This window comes from Rutilus rutilus, assembly GCF_951802725.1.
Source record: "Rutilus rutilus genome assembly, chromosome: 17".
NCBI lineage: Eukaryota > Metazoa > Chordata > Actinopteri > Cypriniformes > Leuciscidae > Rutilus > Rutilus rutilus.
This window is the reverse complement of record NC_140230.1, coordinates 18,436,889-18,457,351: the sequence shown is the minus strand read 5'-3', so window position 1 is coordinate 18,457,351 and position 20,463 is coordinate 18,436,889. Positions and strand designations below refer to the sequence as shown.

At 36.1% G+C, this 20,463-nt stretch overlaps 1 protein-coding gene across 2 annotated transcripts in view; it reads left to right on the top strand.

The window, feature by feature from the left end:
- The window catches only part of LOC311306953 (uncharacterized protein), a 68,451-nt gene extending 53,584 nt beyond the window's left edge, over positions 1–14,867 (top strand). The window contains exons 1-8 of one of the 2 annotated variants that reach the window (XM_084435611.1): positions 8,626–8,981; positions 9,244–9,555; positions 9,652–9,957; positions 10,125–10,217; positions 13,261–13,359; positions 13,717–13,748; positions 13,986–14,054; positions 14,244–14,867. In XM_084435611.1, coding sequence (XP_084291737.1) covers positions 8,921–8,981; positions 9,244–9,555; positions 9,652–9,957; positions 10,125–10,217; positions 13,261–13,359; positions 13,717–13,748; positions 13,986–14,054; positions 14,244–14,294 — 1,023 coding nt within the window. In that variant the 5' untranslated portion in view covers positions 8,626–8,920 and the 3' untranslated portion in view covers positions 14,295–14,867. Of the gene's footprint in view, positions 1–8,625; positions 8,982–9,243; positions 9,556–9,651; positions 9,958–10,124; positions 10,218–13,260; positions 13,360–13,716; positions 13,749–13,985; positions 14,055–14,243 lie in introns of those variants that run through there. The other variant, XM_084435610.1, reaches the window with a different exon arrangement.
- Positions 14,868–20,463: the final 5,596 nt, after the last annotated feature.

The window sequence follows — 20,463 nt, the reverse complement described above, 5'->3', positions numbered from 1 at the left end:
ATGTGTGCAAACTGATGTTTCAGTTTTTGGCCATGTATTGTTGGCATTATCTTGCTATATTCTGAGTTTGATAGCCTATGTACTGTAAAACTGAGGTGGTGCAAGTATTATTATAATAATTTTTATAGCTAAAATTAAGTATTTTTTGTAGTTTGAAGACCTGGAATCTGTAGTACACGCTTTTATTTCATCTAGACTTTGTATTACAGTTAAGCTGGGTGTTTCACAGTCCTCATGGTCATTTAACCTACTATCCCCTCTTTACAAATCATAGTTTTATTAAATCTATTGCATATATTCTGGTATTAATGTTACAAGCAATGTCTGTATTCAGTATCTGAGAAGTGAAGAGGGTCTGACCCATGTCAGGAATGCAGTAACAGTGTTTGTGACTCATTTAAAACGGCTTCCAGAGAATAAATATGTACTTGCTTTGTAATGAATTTCGATCATGCAATCAAATTAATCAAGAGTTCTAGAGTATATTCCCTTTATATTTTGATGTTCTCATGATAGCTGCATATATGAGACATGTAAAGACAGCTGTGCATTAAATTCAATAACGCACCACATGTCCACTAATAACAGATATGCATATTTGCCATTTGTTACTCTTTAGGTTTTACAACATAATTGGTTACTATATGTGACAATGAATTAATAGTATACGTTTATATCATCTCAGTTTACTCTGTGTGGATTTGTTGTTCTGTTCCATTGATGTGCTGTGACTCAATGTTGAAGGAAAAGGGTGTCTCCCTTATTTTGTCTATGGTGTGTTTGCAAGGATTGTTTAAGAGAGGCACTTGACCATGCCAAAGGAACCGGTGCCAGGGAGAATCAACAGACACCCGGATTAGAAGTGCCTTCATGGGATTTCCAACTCACCTGTGACCCTTTAAATAACCTCATTTGTGTAAAGAACCAAACACCATTTTCAGATGCTCTGTACTGTTAATCAGAACCTGATGAAATGACATCAACTGGTCTATAAGTATTGGCTTTTTTGGTGTTCTAGGGTTACGTTTACACGACAACGATGAACTAAAAATGGAAAAGTTTCTCCTCTGCACAAATGACAGCATTGTCAAAATGATCCTGGTTCACAAGGATCTGTGAAAGAAAACACTGTATTCTGCTGCCAGGCCAGTAGTTGGCGATGTCACTTTGTAAAGAAACACCTCATGCCACTGAACAGGTAATACACATGCGCATGACGTCACCGGTTTCACAAATCCGTGTTTTTGTTGTTTACACAGAGGCGATAATGGTACCGTTTTTAAAAACTAGCACTTTACATTACATTTTACATTTAATCATTTAGTAAACGCCTTTATCCAAAGCGACTTACAAATGAGGAGAGCAATGGAAGCATTCAAACTAACAATAGGGCAGCAATATCCAAGTGTTGTGACCAGGGGCCCGTTCTTCGTACGTTGCTTAAAACATCCGAGATCAAATGAGACATCCAAGATGATATCATCGTGCTAATCATGATCTGGCTAACTCGGTTCTTCGAACACACTTGCCGGATATGATTAGTATCGCTGGATTGAGTTATCTGAGATAATTGCGCGTTCATGCGCTGGTTAAAAGGGGATATGTATCGATAGTAGAAACATTGATCAGCAACGCTGCTATTGGCTGCTCAGCGTGGGCACAGTTTTTCTCCTCAGCAGAGCAAGAACTAATAGTCGAAGTTTATTCGGAATTTTAATGTTTAATTAAAACGCCAGGGAACACCTCAAAGTCTGCAAAAGCCAGGAGAGAGGGCTGGCAAAAAGTAGCAGACAATTTAAATCCGTGAGAAGTGGCCATGTTAGATGTTTTTATCACTTATTAGCCTATATGTTTGTATTTTAATAATTGCATAATTACTTTGTTCACTGTAATGTCAGTCACCACACTAGAACATGGGAACAAATAAAAGTGAAGTACAAAAATATTCTACATAATGGTAATTTTTTGTTATATTATAGTCTCTTTTATAAAAGGCACTGTTAAATAAATGGTTGTCTGATTATAAAAGCAACCAAGAAAAAGGCTGAGAAAAGAAAAGATCTTAGTCTTACACTGTAAAATAATGTTTGCTGCATTAAATTAAGGCCGTATAGTCATTTCAACTGTTAAATCTTGAGTAATGATGAATTGCTTTGACTTGTGAAAGTGAAAACTGATAAACTTATGTTAATGTAAAAATATTAACACTTGTATCTGTTCCCAAGAAAGTGGAGCTGAAATATGTGCAGTAAGTGGACATTCTCTAACTTTCCAAAATAAATAAAGTATAAGACTTTGTAATGTCCATTTGTTTCCATTGCACTGGACAGTGAATAAACCCTCTCAGATAACTGTCATATGGAGGAACTAGCCTACCTGCAAGTGCATCAATAACTTTACTTCATTTATACTTGTATGCTTTATGGCTGCAATATAAGTGTCAGGATTCCACATGTACAGAAAGGCCTACAGAAGAGTCTGCACAGACAGAGGAGACATAGGCCTACAGGTGGGCAGTGTAGAGCCAACGTCTCCTTTTTATTTGTTGCATGAGGCATGTGTCTAATATCTCTTGACCACTGGCTTTTCTTTACAAAGAACAACTGAAATAAAACTCAAGGAACTAAGCATATTTGTCTTTTATTAAACATTTAATGAAAAGGTTTTTTTTTTTTTTTTTTGGCAATGTTGTGTAATATGGCACATGCAGCAATGTCACAGGCCCTGTCAGGTGTACAACCCTCAGACTTCTCAGACACTGAAATCTTCCCTTTAGTTAGCCAAAGTTCATTTCATTGTGTGCCCTTGTCCTGGCTAGAGCTGCATTGTAACTGGTTTGGGTCAGGGAATGGGGTCATAAAACACCTGTCTGCAGGCAGGAACATGTCATAATCACCTATGAAAAAATGCAGTTCTGTTAGGATCAGCATAAGTGTATGTAATACAGTGAGCTTGATATTTAATTGTGGAACTTTCCTACCACTTTCAAATAATGTGCATAAATGTGAATCTCTGAAAATGCTTAACTCATGCACAGATCCTGGCCATTTTGCTTTCACATTTGTGATATGGAAGATTTTAGTCAAATGCCTTTTTTTATTTGATATAATCTGGAATATTAAGAATCACAATAGTAACTGGGCTGCACATTTACATTGTGAACCCCCTTTCTGTTCACATAATCCCCTTCATTGAGGCCTTGATGGCAGCCTATAGTCTTGGTACCAATCACGTTAAAGGGATACTCCACTTTAAAATGAAACTTCTGTCATCATATACTCACCCTCATGTTGTTTCAAACCGGTATGAATTTCTTTCTTCTGATGAACAGAAAGGAAGATATTTAGAAGAATATCAGTAACCAGACAGTTTCTGGTCTCATTGACTTCCATAGTATAATTTTTTCCTACTATGGAAGTCAACTGTCTGGTTACTGATATTCTTCTACATATCTTCCTTTCTGTTCAGCAGAAGAAAGAAATTCATACCGGTTTGAAACAACATGAGGGTGAGTATATGATGACAGAATTTTCATTTTAAAGTGGAGTATCCCTTTAAGCCTGAGTGACATATAGGCTACTGTAATCGGCATGGTCACGATTGCATGATCCTCATAAAAATTATGATAGCCTAAAAAAAAAAACTGCTTTAAAAAAACTGTTTTACAACATTGGGTCTAAACTGGCTTGGAAATGCCAAAAAAAAAAAAAACTAAAACTGTTTTTTAAACCTAAAAGCGCCAGGTAAACTCCGAATGACACGACAGACAGCACTTTACATCAAGTTCTCCGCATCTCCAGTAGTGTAAAGGAAAGAGCCACTCGCAAATAATCTTAGGGCAATGCAAACAGTTTGTGCTGTAGTTAAAGCCCGACTCCGACAAGTCGAAAATAAATCTGCGTTTCCAACAAATTAATAATGTAAACGACAATCTCACGAGTCACGAGAAAAAAATATATATCTCAGAAAGTGCACTATCGCGCTGCGCTGGACTTCCCGTATCAGCTCCGCTTATGAGCCGCAGTCTAATCCTGTTTACATGAAATAAGCCTGCTCCCGAGCAGGTTTAAGATTGCGCACATGTTGCTATGACAGCAAGTCCAGGGGCTCGTTCTTCGTACGTTGCTTATTACATCCGAGATCAAATGACACATCCAAGATGATTTCATCGTGCTAATCATAATCCGGCTAATTGAGTTCTTCGAACACACTTGCCGGATAGGATTAGTATCGCTGGATTGAGTTATCTGAGATAACTGCGCGTTCACGCTCTGGCTTAAAAGGGGATATGTATCGATAGTGGAAACATTGATCAGCAACGCTGCCATTGGCTGCTCAGCGTGGCCAAAGAGCGCGCACAGTTTTTCTCATATTATATCTATGTTTTTTTCTCCTCAGCAGAGCAAGAACTAATAGTCGAAGTTTATTCGGAATTTTAATGTTTTAATCAAAACGCCAGGGAACACCTCAAAGTCTGCAAAAGCCAGGAGAGAGGGCTGGCAAAAAGTAGCAGACAATTTAAATCCGTTAGAAGTGGCCATGTTAGATGTTTTTATCACTTATTAGCCTATATTTTTGTATTTTAATAATTGCATAATTACTTTGTTCATTGTAATGTCAGTCACCACACTAGAATATGGGAACAAATAAAAGTGAAGTACAAAAATATTCTAATGGTAATTTTTAGTTATATTATAGTCTCTTTTATGAAAGGCACTGTTAAATAAATGGTTGTCTGTTTATAAAAGCAATCAAGAAAAAGGCTGAGAAAAAAGAAAAGATCTTAGTAGCCTACACTGTATTTTTGCTGCATTAAATTAAGGCCATATAGTCATTTCAGCTGTTAAATCTTGAGTAATGATGAATTGCTTTGACTTGTGGAAGTAAAAACTGATAAACTTATGTTAATGTAAAAATATGTATTCAAGAAGAGTTCAAAAAGAGTTATTGATCACATTTTTCCCAAGTGTAGTTCATTGTAATGACATTGTGTTTTCCTCTTTTGTGCACTTTTACATAATACACCAACACTTGTTAACTTAAGTGGACATTTTCTAACTTTCCAAAGGAAAGAAAGTATAAGACTTTGTAATGTCCATTTGTTTCCATTGCACTGGACAGTGAATAAACCCTCTCAGATAACTGTCATATGGAGGAACTAGCCTACCTGCAAGTGCATAAATAACTTTACTTAATTTATACTTGTATGCTTTATGGCTGCAATATAAGTTGCAAGATTCCACATCTACAGAAAGGCCTACAGAAGAGTCTGCACAGACAGAGGAGACATAGGCCTACAGGTGGCCAGTGGATAGCCAACTTTTCCTTTTTATTTGTTGCATGAGGCATGTGTCTAATATCTCTTGTTGCAGGCACTTGACCACTGGCTTTTCTTTACAAAGAACAATTGAAATAAAACTCAAGGAACTAAGCATATTTGTCTTTTATTAAACATTTAATGAAAAGTGTTTTTTTTTTTTTTTTGGCAGTGTTGTGTAATATGGCACATGCAAATGCAACAATGTCACAGGCCCTGTCAGGTGTGCAACCCTCAGACTTTTCAGACACTGACATCTTCCCTTTAGTTAGCCAAAGTTCATTTCATTGTGTGCCCTTGTCCTGGCCAGAGCTGCATTGTAACTGGTTTGGGTCAGGGAATGGGGTCTTAAAACACCTGTCTGCAGGCAGGAACATGTCATAATCACCTATGAAGAAATGCAGTTCTGTTAGGATCAGCATAAGTGTATGTAATACAGTGAGCTTGATATTTAATTGTGGAACTTTCCTTACCACTTTAAAATAATGTGCATAAATGTGAATCTCTGCAAATTCTTAAGTCATACACAGATCCTGACCATTTTGCTTTCACATTTGTGATATGGAAGATTTTAGTCAACTGCCTTTTTTTTATTTGATATAATATTATTAGGAATAATATCTGGAATATTAAGAATCACAATAGTAACTGGGCTGCACATTTACATTGTGAACCCCCTTTCTGTTCACATAATCCCCTTCATTGAGGCCTTGATGGCAGTCTAGCCTATAAGCCTGAGTGACATACTGTAATCAGCATGGTCATGATCGCATGATCTTCATAAAAAAATATTTAAATAGTCTAATAAATAGTAGGCTATAGTCTAATAAATAAAAAAAATAAAAAGCTGCTTAAAAAAAACTGATTTACATTGGGTCTTCAGTGGCTTGGAAATGCCAAAAAAAAAAAAAAAAAAAAAACAACAACTGTTTTTTAAACCTAAAAGCGGCAGGTAAACTCCGAATGACACGACAAACAGCACTTTCCATCAAGTTCTCCGCATCTCCAATAGTGTAAAGGAAAGAGCCACTCGCAATTAATCTTAGGGTACAGTTTGTGCTGTAGTGACTCCGACAAGTCGAAAATAAATGTGCGTTTCCAACAAATTAATAATGTAAACGACAATCTCACGAGTCACGAGGAAAAAAAATATCAGAAAGTGCACTATCGCGCTGCGCTGGACTTCCCGTATCATCTCCGTTTATGAGCCGCAGTCTAATCCTGTTTACATGAAATAAGCCTGCTCCCGAGCAGGTTTAAGATTGCGCACCTGTTGCTATGACAGCAAGTCCAGGATGAGCGTCGAAGAACCAAACAATCCAAGATCATGCCAAATCGTCAACAATCAAATCCAGCTAACTGAGTTAGCGACGTACGAAGAACGAGCCCCAGGATGAGCGTCGAAGAACCAAACAATCCAAGATCATGCCAAATCGCCAACAATCAAATCCAACTAACTGAGTTAGCGACGTACGAAGAACGGGCCCCAGGTCTAGAAATTAAAACTGTTCGCCCCAACAAGTCCAATATCATATCAAGTTAAAAAAATGTGTTTGTTTACAAGGGCCGGCTCCTCAATATATCGCTGATCTTCTCTCCTATCATCATATATACACTCTTCTGATCATCCAAAAAGTTAGAGTTACAGTTGACTCTGAACCAGGATGTTTAGCTCCATCACCCAAGGGAAACACTTTTGAATTTGGATGCTACTTATTTTTCTGACCTCTTCACTATAAAGTCTAAGCAACATCCACTTAGAAGCTTTTAACATGATGCTTGTGTAGATAAATCTGACCTTGATACTATAATAATCACCTTCTGTGGAACAGAATGGTTCCAAATTAATTTGAGTATTTGCGCAAATTGTTCAGTTAATAAAGTAAAATTGTGTTTAACTTCTGTTTAATAAACATGTTGAAAGAATGCTATCATGAACTGAAAAGATACAGAGTTTAAAGCCATGGAGTGGCCCACTTAAAGAAAGAAGAGGAACTGCTGTCAGAATGTGCGACAGTTCACAGACTTCAGTCTAAAGTGGGTTCAGAGATGATAGTGATAATCATAACCTATGCAGTTGCTAGGGTTCTTGAGGTGGTGGCTAGGGTGTTGCTATGCAGTTGTTAATGTACTCTGGGTAGTTGCTATGCACTTGCTAGGGTGTTGCTATGTGGTTACTAGGGTACTTGGGCTGGTTGCTAAGGTGTTGATGTGTGGTTGCTAGGGTACATGGAGTGGTAGCTAGGGTGTTGATGTGTGTTTTAAAAGCTGGTGGATAACTGAGTATAGGGTGAGAACTGCACACACAGAGTGGACAGATCTCACACCTGATATAAACATATTGGTATTATGTATACAACCATGGTTTGTGTTCCGACTCGAGTGCTTTTGTTCCTTGGACTCTTGTTTTGTAGTGTGCCTGGTTCCTGTTCCCCGTTCCCCTCATTAGTCTTTGATTGTTTCTCTAATGCCTGGGGACACACTTAACGACTAGCTGGAACCCTCTAAGACTGAACTGAACACAGACTGTTTCCAACGACTGCAGCAGATATTAAACACTGACTGTGAACAGTGAACACAGACTGAACGCAACTGTCTCTGACTCTGCATGTTTGGGTATGATCAGTCGTAAGTATAAAATTACATTCATAATCTGCCTTACAGTCGTAAAGTGTGTCCCCGGCATTAGTGTGTTTTGTTAGTCTACTACCCTTTGTGGTGCTTCTCCTTTCTTATTTGTGCATCCTTCCTCGTTTCCTTTCCTCACGTTTCAGCTCAGACTTCCGCATATATACATACACCTGTGTATCCTCACTCATATCTCCTCTGGAAGCTTCCTCGCTCCTCGCCTCCTCATGGTGTAATTAGAGAATTGAGATGTTCTTCAAGATGACTTTCTTTGATCGGTTTCCAGGTCACAGGCTGGAGGACGGAGGAACGATGAAACAAGGAAGCATCAATTTGAGTATAATGAGAACCTGTTTATTGTCCTTCTGTGGCTCTGATTATTAGTGTTCTCCGTTCAGTCTCCTTGTGTTTTGTTTTTCAGTTTTTTTGAGTTAATAGTGTTTTGGTATAATTTTAATAAACCTGCATTTGGATCCAACCCTCCCTCGCCTTGTGACAGCATGATATTTTCAGAATTTTCATTTGGGTGTGAAGTACTAACTAGAAAACAAGTGCAATACAAAAATGGTAAAAGCAATTATGGTGATATCATAAAATAATAATAACTTTCAATTACATTCAATTTTTTTGAGAAACACAACTAATAAATTACCTTTATATGTTACGTTTAGCCCATTTTTCAGAATTCTTTATTTTTCTCAGTTGCTGTATCCATTTATTTCAGTGAACCTTTAAAAATAACAGTCTTGAGTTTCAGTGGCCCCTCGCTAAGAACAAACCAAACTGCTTTAAACTATATATTTATAGACGCTTCTTTATCTTGTATCAGTATAGTGTCAGTGAAATGCAGATGTATAAAGTGTCAGCACTAAACAGTCAGTTGATCAGAGGAAGTTCACAACCACAGGAGGAGCTGATGATGATTGAAGGAAGAACTGGAACTATGATGAAAAGAAAGACTGACAGAAACAGAAAATGGCTGATCGGTGTCACATGTGTCTGCTGCGACTGATCATTCTCTGTCCACTTCTGACAGGTGAAGAAATCTTTATATGGTCTATAAAACATTATGCAAAATCTGTATAAAGTTAACAACCATCTGTTCAAAAATAATTGAATTACTTTGGTATAGAGACTGGCAAAGAGTTAGATTGAGCGTATATGTTTTTATGTTGCTGAACATTTTGTGTCATGTAGATTATCACTTTAGTTTTTAATAATTAAGAAAATATTTGCTGTATGTCATTAAAGTTTAAATAATTTACACTACTATTTTACTGTTTTATATTAATATGTAGGTACCAGTGGAGCAGAAGTAACTCAGTTCAGCAGTTCTGGTGAAAATGTCAGTTTGCCCTGTAATAATACTCTTTCTGACTGCACATCGACTACATGGATCTATACCAGACTTTCAGAGACAGTTGAACTGATTGCTGGAGGGAAAAAGAAGAATGACATAGAGAGACGTGAGAGACTGAGTCTGGGGTCTGACTGCTCTCTGAACATCAAGAAAGTCACACAAGAAGATTATGGGCTTTACACCTGCCGACAATTTGTGAATGAAAAACAACAAGGAACTGGTCCACTTGTTTATCTGCATGTTCTTCATGGTCAGTGTTTCTGTAATTTTTTAAATAGTACCTTAAAACACACGTGTAATGAAAAGAGTGACGTCTGTGTGATTTCTGTCTTATTTTCTGTTTCAGTCTCTTCATCATCCTCACAGACTGAGATCAGATCAGGCTCTGTGACTCTCTCCTGTCATTTGTATTCATATGGAGTCTCTTGTGATACTTTGGTCCGTTCTGAGGGACTTCAGCTGATCTGGGTGAATCAGGCTGGTGTGAATCTGATGACAGACTCCAGATATCAGATATTCTTCTCCTCAACACACTGTATCAGCACTCTGACTACAACACTCCTGAATGAAGATCACAACAGAGAGTGGAGATGTCAGGTTACTCAGAGAAATCAACCGAAGACCTCAGCCACATATACTGTCAAGCATTCAGGTAAGAAGAAAAAACGACATTTCTTGAATCAATTTTCTTGAATCACCTCTCTTCTCAACAACTGCACTGTAAATACTGATGATTTAACAAACTGCATAGCATGTGATGTAATGATCAAGTAGAAAATATGATGTTGATGTCCTGCATCTAAACATCATCTTCTGCAGCTCCAGTCGATTCAACAACACTGACTCCAGTCAGCAGCTCAAACTCTGAGAAGAAATCAAGCAGAACTACAGCAGCCACTCCGACACAACAAGGTACAGGACTGACACACATCAGACTCTCACTTCAGTGCTTTGCACTGGCTTCTTTTTTTTATCATCACACACATTATCTGCAAAGTAACTCTTTAAATCAGCTTTGTCAATGATTGAGTCCAAGTCCTTTTGGATCATGAGTCATGACCATAATAATTTCTGGTATAGTCTGTATAAATAACCATTAAACAGAACAATTGTAACATACAGGGCATGATGCAATGTAGATGTTAAAGGAATAGCTCACTTAAAAATGAAAATACTGCATGTCTTCATTTACTCATCCTCAAGTTGTTCTAAACCTGTATGGGTTTCTTTCTTCTGCTGAAAACAAGAGAAGATATTTTGAAGAATGTCGGTAACCAGACAGTTGATTGACACCATTGACTTCCATCAACTGTTTAGTTACTGACATTCTTTAAAATATCCTCTTTAGTGTTCAGCAGAAGAAAGAAACCCATACAGGTTTAGAACAACTTGAGGGTGAGTAAATGAAGACATGCAGTATTTTCATTTTTAAGTGAGCTATTCCTTTAAAACATGATCTATTTCTACAGAATAGCTGTAGAAATCGCTCATATATTTGAACAGAAGACTATATGAAGATACAAGGTAGGTTTTGCTAACCAGAGTTGTTGAAGAAAGTAAGGCAATGAAATCAAATAGGGCCCTATATATTTAAGATTAATGTTATTGTTGTTTTTGTTTGTTTTGTTTTTCTATTTATTTTTCTACAATATGGTCCTCCACCTTATACAGATAAACGGATCATTATCCCAAACTCTGAGAAGACTTCAGCTTCACCTGCAATTCCTACACAGCAAGGCATTTAGGGGAGACGGATATGTTTGTAACATGGGGAGAGTTGTAACGCCACCAATTCCATCAGTCAGGGATAAGCTAGGAGTCCTATGATCATTTCAACTCAAGTCACCTTTATTTACATAGAGCTTTTTACAATACAAATTGTTTCAAAGCAGCTTTACTGTGGTAACGGGAAATGAATCCATTCGAAGATTGTTTTGGCTGTACAGCAGCTCTAGAAGAAAGTCATTGTCCAGTTTAAGTAAATTCAGCGGTAACACTTTTTGTCCGTCACTAATAAGTACTATGCAGTAAGTAATGCAGGACTAATGAGTAGTACTACATTAACACTTCAGCAACTACTATTAACTAATATAATATCAAATTGAGGAGATAGTTCCTTATTATCAATAATTACTTAATGAGATTAGCCTCATTAATAACTATTAACTGACAAATTATAAAGAACATTTTCGTGATTCTGAGACGTAATCCGTCATAATTTTTTACTCTGAATATAGTCATAAAATGCATCACTCATTACTCAAGTACCTAGTCACTCTTCAAGGACTACTAGTGATCGGGACCCTTATTTTAAAGTGAAAAATATGTTTTTCACTTTAGGTCCAGATCACTAGTTCCTACATAGTGACTGGTAACACTTGAATATTTAGTGATGCATTTTATGACCACGTTGAGAGAATTGCTAACGTTTCAGACACGTTAATGTTGTGATTAGTAATTAATTAGTCATTTTTAATAATGTGTCATAATTACCTATTAGTTCTTAATGATGCCAATCTCTTTAAGTAATTATTGATTAGCTAATAAGGAACTATAGTTCTAAATTTGATATTATTTACTGAGTAGTTAATATTAATGAATAGTAGTTGCTGAAGTGTTAATGTAGTACTACTCATTAGTCCTGCATTACTTCCTGCATAGTTACTTATTAATGACGAACCATTATTCTAAAGTGTTACCAATTCAGCATTGATTCATTTCTGTTGTAAAAATCATTAGTTATATGGAGAAAACAGTGATGTCATCGTCCAGCTCAGTTCAGTTCTCATACAATGTTGTCAAAGCAGGCAGATCAAAAATATTAAGAATAATATTCCCAATAAGTGGAAAATCCCAAATGAATTTCAGTGTTTACCCACTTCCTCCCAGATCCCAAATGAATGGTTGTCAAGCTGGAAATAGGCACATGCTGATTTTATGAAGAAAAAATATATTTAGTAGTAAGAATGTAAATATTTTGGCCACAATATTTTGTTTAGTACTAAACCTTTTGCAAAGTTGAAAAGTGCTCTTTGCAGTTTCTGGGCCCACCAAACCTGCACTCCAGGGTTAACAATGCTAATTTGTCACCATTGTGACTATGATTGAGAATATTCACACACAGACACACAAACTCACACACATATTGATAGTGTTTTTTGTTACATGTTCTTTACACAGGTACACTGGAGTCAAGCATTTAATAATTATAACTAATCATAAACACTGTTAATTTGCACACACTCCTAAGTCAAACAGTTAGTGGATTTGAGTTATGGTCAGTCACAGAAAGAGAGATGCGTTGTTTTAGATTGTTCTTTTGGATTGTTTCAATAATATTTTTTAAGCATATTGCATACTGTAGCCTCTGTTTAGCTTTTTTTTGTTTGTTTTTTTGTTACAATTTACAACCATTTATTTGACATCATAAGGGCTGTAATATTCTTACAGAGGTTTAAATGAGTGCCTTTTGTAGTAAACAAATGTGGGTACTTTGAATAAATGTTTGAGCACTCTAGCGCTCAAAAACTTTGTGAGTTACAGATACTGAACCAAAAGTGTTACAACCACATTACATACCCAGTCACCCTATGTATGTCTTATTAATTTCACAGTGCCATGCAGTTACAGTAGAACTTTGATCATATTCCTTTTTCCTATTAATACTAATAGAGAGTTAGTTGCAAAGTTAAAGTTATTAGAATGTCTAAAGTGGACTATCGAAATAAACTGTAACCAGAAAAGCTTTTGTAAACTCATCATCTACAAATATTAATTTCAAGATAATATCAATATCAAGATAATTATGATATTAAAAATTAATCATTTTATATTGCTGTCAGTAGTTGTTGTTGTTTTTATATCTTTGGTAAAAATGATAGTAATGTACAATAGATATTCTGCTGTTGTCTTCATCTGGATCTGAATGTGTCCCTCTATATAATCCCTCCTTCAGCGACTGTCTTGCCGTTAGTGGTTGTTGGTGTTGTTGCAGCATTGGCTGTTCTCCTTGCTGTTATTTTTTGGCTGATTCGGAAAAAAAATACAAAAGCTGGTGAGATTTATTTTCTCATATTTCTTTACAACAGACAAAGTATTCAAGAAATCTGACTTTACAGAAAAGCACACTAGTTTTGGTTTTATCATGGAAAGTTCATTTGGAAAAAAATATGATGGTAAAGATGTTGACGTGTTTGTTTTGAACTATGGTTTTGTCAGATTTTGTTGATTAGCAAATTATGTAATTTTAACATAATTCCTGTAATAAGTGAAGAGGAATCAATAAATTAACAAGACATAATAAAGTTTTGAATTCTTAGACACTTTTAACTTGCATTACAGACATTCTGTGATTTGTTTTTCTGTCTTTATCATAAGTATTCCTAATAAATGGGACACCATTATTTTTCAGAAAACAAAAGAGGGACTGATGATGACTCTGTGGTAAGTATTGTAATGCCAAAAACCCAGAGGTTGATCCATAAGCTATTATTATTGTGTCCATAATCACTGCTCCAGGGTAAATGATCCCTGAATGTGTAGTTTTAGTCACGTTAGATAAAAGCTTCAGCTATACAGTATTTGAACCGTTTCTTTAGTAAATGTTACCAATAAGAATAAATATATTTGAAACAATGATTTGTATTTCATAACTTGGTTCTACATATTTTCATTGTTTAGGAGCAGAAAGATGATGTGACTTATACTGAGGTTGCCATGTACAGTAAAAAACAAGCCAAAGAGAACAAGGTGACTAAACACTTCCTACATCAATGTCCATCCATCTCTCAAACTGATAGTTTATATGCTATACCTAAATCAGTTTCATTCTTAAATGCAGTTCTTCTAACTCTCTTGAGTTAAAATCTGACAAGAGGCTGTAATATTTGTGGGTTGAAACTTGAAACTTGTTTGACAATATCTGTGATGTTCATTCAGGTTCATGATGATGACGATAAAGTGACTTACGCTTCCATCAGAGGAAGCTGACCAACAGCTGGACCTCAGGATAACAGCAGTCAACTTTATTCCTCTGTGAACAAGAACCGTCACAAATGAGTAAAACACTCATTAATTATACACAGATCGTGTATTATGATGAATAGGAATATTTAATTGACTCCTTCGGGTTTCATTCAGTGCCATTATAATTACTGTCTTTAACAAACAAACCCCAGTGGTGATCAGATTTATTTGTAGTATTTTGGTTAGTTTGGGATGTTTGTTTCATAGTAGCTGTCTGCCTGATGTTCAGTTAATGGTATTACTTTATTATTAATTTAGGAAGATATGATGTCTATGCTTATACAAAGTTCAGAAAATGAAGGACAGTTTCATTCTTAGATCATTCTCATTTAATCATCATTTTTGTTGACTGATTAATGCAGGCTAATAACTGTCAGTTTGCAGTGATTATGAAAACAGGCAATGTAAACTTTAATCACAATATGACAGGAATGAAAATTTGGTGTTTGAACCGATTGAGCAAATGCTTTCAGTAATGCTTGTAATACTAAATTGTGTTTGTCAATAATAAATGTATTAAGTAGCCTATGTCAAATGTATTATACAGTGAAAAGTATTTTTCGTCATTACAAATTTTTCCTTGTGCAGTTTTTCTGAGGAGAACCTCTTTTTGTGCGGGTTTATACCTTTAGGATACAGATGCAGTGGATTATGACAGTGTCAGAAGTGAGTTTCTGAAAGTCTTTTTGTTGCTGTGCAGAATGTGCCTGTGAGCTCAGAACTGACATTGGTTTTTCATTGTAGATGTCATTGTGAATATGATCTTTGCCTCGTTACTGTTTTTAATACCCAGGCTACATTGATTAGCATCATCTTTTAAACTATTTCTGTGCTTGAGGCTTTTGTGTCTGATGCAGAGAGATGCTCAGAAATGCTTTATTTAATGGAACTGTAAAGGTGATGATACACAGGGCAACTTTTTGAGCAATGTTTGCTGGGTAATCTTGCCGAGTGATTGTTGCTTGGGCACTTTCCCATTGAAAATGGGCAATACATTTCTATCTGGATAATTTAGATTGGTCATGGGCCCTGTGTCTCATCTGGTTGCCCGTTGATGGCAACATTGCCCAGTAATATTGCTCAAAAAGTTGCCCTGTGTATCATCACCTAAAGGAACTGAGAGACCACAGTCAGTTTCTAGGAAATAGATAAGATAATGAGTATGAATCGAATCATTATTTAATGATTCTGGTTCTTTAATGGTTCCATTAATGATTGAATTAAGTTCTTTTAATGACAAAAATGTACCAAATGTAGAGATAATTTTAATGATTAACAAATTTCTCTTTATAGTTATTGCAAAAGGTTTTAAATGAATTTTCACCGTCTTTTTATATGCAACATAAATACAAACACATTTATGCATGTCTCACACTTAATAAGCTGTATGTGTTTGACCAAGTAAAAGTACTCCTTACACTCAAAAAAATGCTGGGTTGTTTCTGTAAACAAATTGTTGGGTTGATTGTGCTGGGTCAAAATGTTGGGTTGTTTGGGGTACTGTAAACACATTATTGGGTTGCTCATGCTGCGTCAAATGAGTTGTAAGGGGGTTATTCACAAATAAACAGCTGGTTGGGTTATTTTGACCCAGCAACTGGTTTATTCTTTGCGGAACTTTCTGGATCTTCACTTCAGACTCGAGGAGCACGCCACACCGGAGCAGGCAGTGTTTTATGGTAAGTTAATAATGTTTACCTATATTTAAAAAAAAAGTTGTGGTAACAGCAAGCTAATTTCACTGTTCAACATACAGTCTTTGATATGGAAGTGTGAGGGGTAACGTATTTATTCTGTGAAACCTTAAATAGCCACAGCTAGCCGGTTAGATTTTTTGACAAAATGCCACATCGTTCGTTAAATCCTTAATTGTAAACCAGTTAGGCCTAGGCCTATATCAGCAGCCTTTTTGAAATATGCAGTTTAAGTTGTAAATTCATCATGTATTTATCGTATTCATTGTGGACGTTGTGTATTTAAAAGTGAGGAAAGCGTTTTGAATGAAATCCATTCAAGCGCAGTAGTTTTTAGTCCCTCACGGAGCTCGCACGTAAAATCTGCGGGAAATTTGTCTCGAGGCTAATGTAGCTAGTGAGTTGTGTGTGGAAAGTCTGCTGGCATATTGTAGAAATACTCGTCAGAAGAAGCGACTGGGTTAAGTTCCAGCATAGTCTCCTTCTGCGTGTGTCTTCTGTAATGTCTCTGTCGGAACCAGGATCGTTCAGAAAAAATTTAACTGAGGAATAACCTCACGATACGCGTCACATTGTGATCTGGTTAGTAGTGTAAAGGCATTTCCGCCTGGATTATTGTCAATGGACAGGCGCCAGTTTTGAAAAGAATATTATTAAGAATGATCGTCAATATTTAAAACTTTAAAAATGTAGACTTACATGATAGCTACCCTACCATGCATGTCATCTTTCATTTTATTGTGTAACATTATTGGCGATCATCAGCGCTGCCGGTCAGGAGATTATACGAGCAGCTTTGTTGGTTTGTGAGTTTTAATGTTAAAGACACTATCAACATTACAGTAATATTTAGACTTGTATTGCCTAAATATTGACAATATTAGTCCAAAGTAGGGGAGCGCGGGGCACAACCTAACGCGGGGTTAGTTGTAACGCGCTTGTTTTAAATACTTCCGCATATGCTTGGATGACGAAACTTTGTGTATTTACTAGTTGCCATATCAACACTATATATATAAAAAAAAATCCGCTAAAATAATTTTTTTTTTGGAAGATATCCATAGACATTTATTAAACCATAGCAAAAGTAAATTTCTTACTTAAAGGGATAGTTCGCCCAAAAATGATATTTAAGCCATGATTTACTCACCCTCAAGCCGTTCGAGATGCATATGTCAATCTTTTTTCAGACGAACACATTTTCAGTTATTTTAGAAAATGTCTTAGATCTTTCAGTGGTTATAATGTGAAGCAATGGGGTCCAGCTGCTCCAAGTCGCAAATTGTGCATGCATCCTTCACAAAAGTAATCCATCCGGCTCCAGGGGGATAAACGAAGGCCTTCCGAGGGTAATCCGTGCGGTTTTGTCGTAAAAATATACATATTTAAAACTTTATAAATGAAAATAACTGGCTTCCGGTGGCGGTCGGCGCGCGTTCACGGAGATGGATGCTGGCATATGACGTATGACGTAGCGTAGGAAGCGTCGTGACGTAGAACGAACGCAGAGTTTTGTTTTGCTCTGCTCTCTGGCTGCGCTGTCACGCTCGTTATACGTCACAACGCTTCCATCTCCGTGAACGCGCGTCGACCACGACCGGAAGCCAGTTATTTTCGTTTATAAAGTTTTAAATATGTATATTTTTACGACAAAACCGCACGGATTACCCTCGGAAGGCCTTCGTTTATCCCCCTGGAGCCGGATGGATTATTTTTGTGAAGGATGCATGCTCATTTTGCGACTTGGAGCAGCTGGACCCCATTGCTTCACATTATAACCACTGAAAGATCTAAGACATTTTCTAAAATAACTGAAAATGTGTTCGTCTGAAAAAAGATTGACATATGCATCTCGAACGGCTTGAGGGTGAGTAAATCATGGCTTAAATATCATTTTTGGGCGAACTATCCCTTTAAGTTAATTTTTCATCTCTATTTTTTGTGTTTATTTAAAATAAGACAAATCTGATATTATTTTAATCTCCAAGATGTTATTTAACAGTTGAGATAGTTATTTAATGCTTCGCTAACTAGCAGAAGACACTAGCAGGGTTTAAATCCCAGTTGTGCAGGCGGAGGCATGTTGTAACACTGCGTTACAATGTGCCCCTATTAGAAATATGCTATTCTATTCTATACTTGTATTAATTTTATTGAGAAAACGTGAGAAAAAAAGGTGAATAAAGACTGAGAGTCAATGTTCAGAAATGACTAATTATTTATTTGTTTTGAACTATGTTGTATAGCTGTGTTTTCATGTGTTCGTAGTCAAAACTCAAAAATGAGTTTACATTTAATTATTAAAAATTGCCATTATTTTATATGAAAAAGGTTTTTAATTGTATTTTATTTAGAAAATATTTTAGTTTGTTTTGTATATTTTTTTTATTAGATCAGATAACATTTTAAGCTGTCATATGGTCATGTTACAATGTGCCCCTCGACATGTTACAATGTACCCCACCTATGGGGCATGTTGTCACATTTCACTTCCATTCTTTCGGGGTATATCAAGAAAAAAGTATATACTGTATTAATAAAACAAAAACACATAATTGTAGTAGACATGTGGGAAATTAATGTGGGAAAAAAAAAAATACTCTGAACCATAAGTAGATTTACACAAACTGAGAAAGTCAAAAAGCGTTACTTTGTGCCCCGCTCTCCCCTACTCTTTTATTACTATAATTCAGTTTTCAAATACTGAATATAAATATACATTTTGTTTGCCACATTCATATTTGGTAATGTTTGCAATAATTGTTTTTGATACTTCCACAAAAAAAGCTTAACTTGCATGTTAGTTATATTGCAACACTCTAAGTGATTGTGTGTAATCAACAGGTGGGGACCAACATGGTCGAATATTCACAAAATGAGATGACTGGAGCATTGCTGCATTCTGTGCCTCAAGGATGAGACGAGGGGGACATGTCAGATCTTTGCCATTGTTCCAGGCCACGCCATCAAGACCGAGTCTTTGCTGGAGGCTGTTAATCTTTGTTTCAAAGCTTATTTTTTTATATATTTGTTTATGTTAAATACACAAAGCAGTGTTTCCCCGCCTGGGAGTTTCTCCAGCATACCTTGTATCAAATTAATGGAAAGGAGTCCTCCTCTGTCAAATTTGAGGACAACAGTTGTTTCAGGCCCACGTGATATTTAGTCGCATTTTAAATGTTTGTTGCTGTTCTTAATAAATCAACACATCTTAATTAATGAAATCGTAATCGTATAAGTTCAAATGAGTTGCTTAATGACTTTTAAAGGTGCATTGTGTAATATTTACGAGGATCTGTTGACAGAAATGCAATATATACATAACTATGTTTTCAGAGGTGTATAAAGACCTTACTTAATGAACGTTATGTTTTTATTACCTTAGAAGTATACATAGTATAATTGTATACAAAAAATTATTAAAGACATGTATTAAAAATGTTTCAAAAAAACAATTAAACGAGATTTAAATCAAATTTACAGTGGCCTCTCTGGTTTATTGTATTACAGAGACAATAATTATTTTACGTTCGTAATATAAAAAAATATTTGTTACTAATTTTATTAATTTTAATTTTAATTTTATTGAGACACAAAATAACCCAGCATATAAGTAGGACTTAACCCAGCAAGAGGGTTAGTTCCACCCACTGGTTGGGTCAAATGAATGACCCATAAATATGGGTTAAATGGTAAAACCCAGCACTTGGGTCAAACCAACCCAGCGCGTGTTCTGTCCAATAGTGACCCAGCCGTGTGGTTAAGGTTGGGTTTTTTTTTAACCCAGCAGTTTTTAGAGTCATTTGTTGAATCAGATTACACTGCTGTATATGTTTTTATTGATTATAAAGAGCCATCAGGTCCTGTGTTTCATGCTGTGGTTTCACAATATATCAGGGAACTCTGTCAGAGATAGAGACTGCATCTGAAGTTATCTATATATTTTTATATAGTGCACTATTTGAGTGGATGACCATAGTGTCTGAAACCCTATATAGTTGACATTATCAAGTGCACTCATAATGAGTCTACAACCGATGTACAATCAACAGCTCTGCACTGTGAGGTCACGGTTTCCATGACAGATTTTTAAATAAATCATTTAATTCCTAATGGAGTTTGCCAATTATCTAAATATCAAATTATTATTAAACACCAAGCTCAAACTATGCAAAAACAGCAGCCCTTCCAGCAACTCAGTGTTCAAACTCGTTTTTATTCACTCCTTCAAGTGGACTAATGTATACAGGGAATGAGGGTATAGGGATGATTCTGGATACAGCCAGAGTATTTGAGCACAGTGTTCTATCCGAATCAATGGAAAAATGCATGTCTGAGAACCATTAAAGACATTCAGTTCCAGTATAAAAACGGATAAAATAAAATCATCTTATTAATTCCATTATTTCAATATTACATGAACCTCAGAGGATTCATAA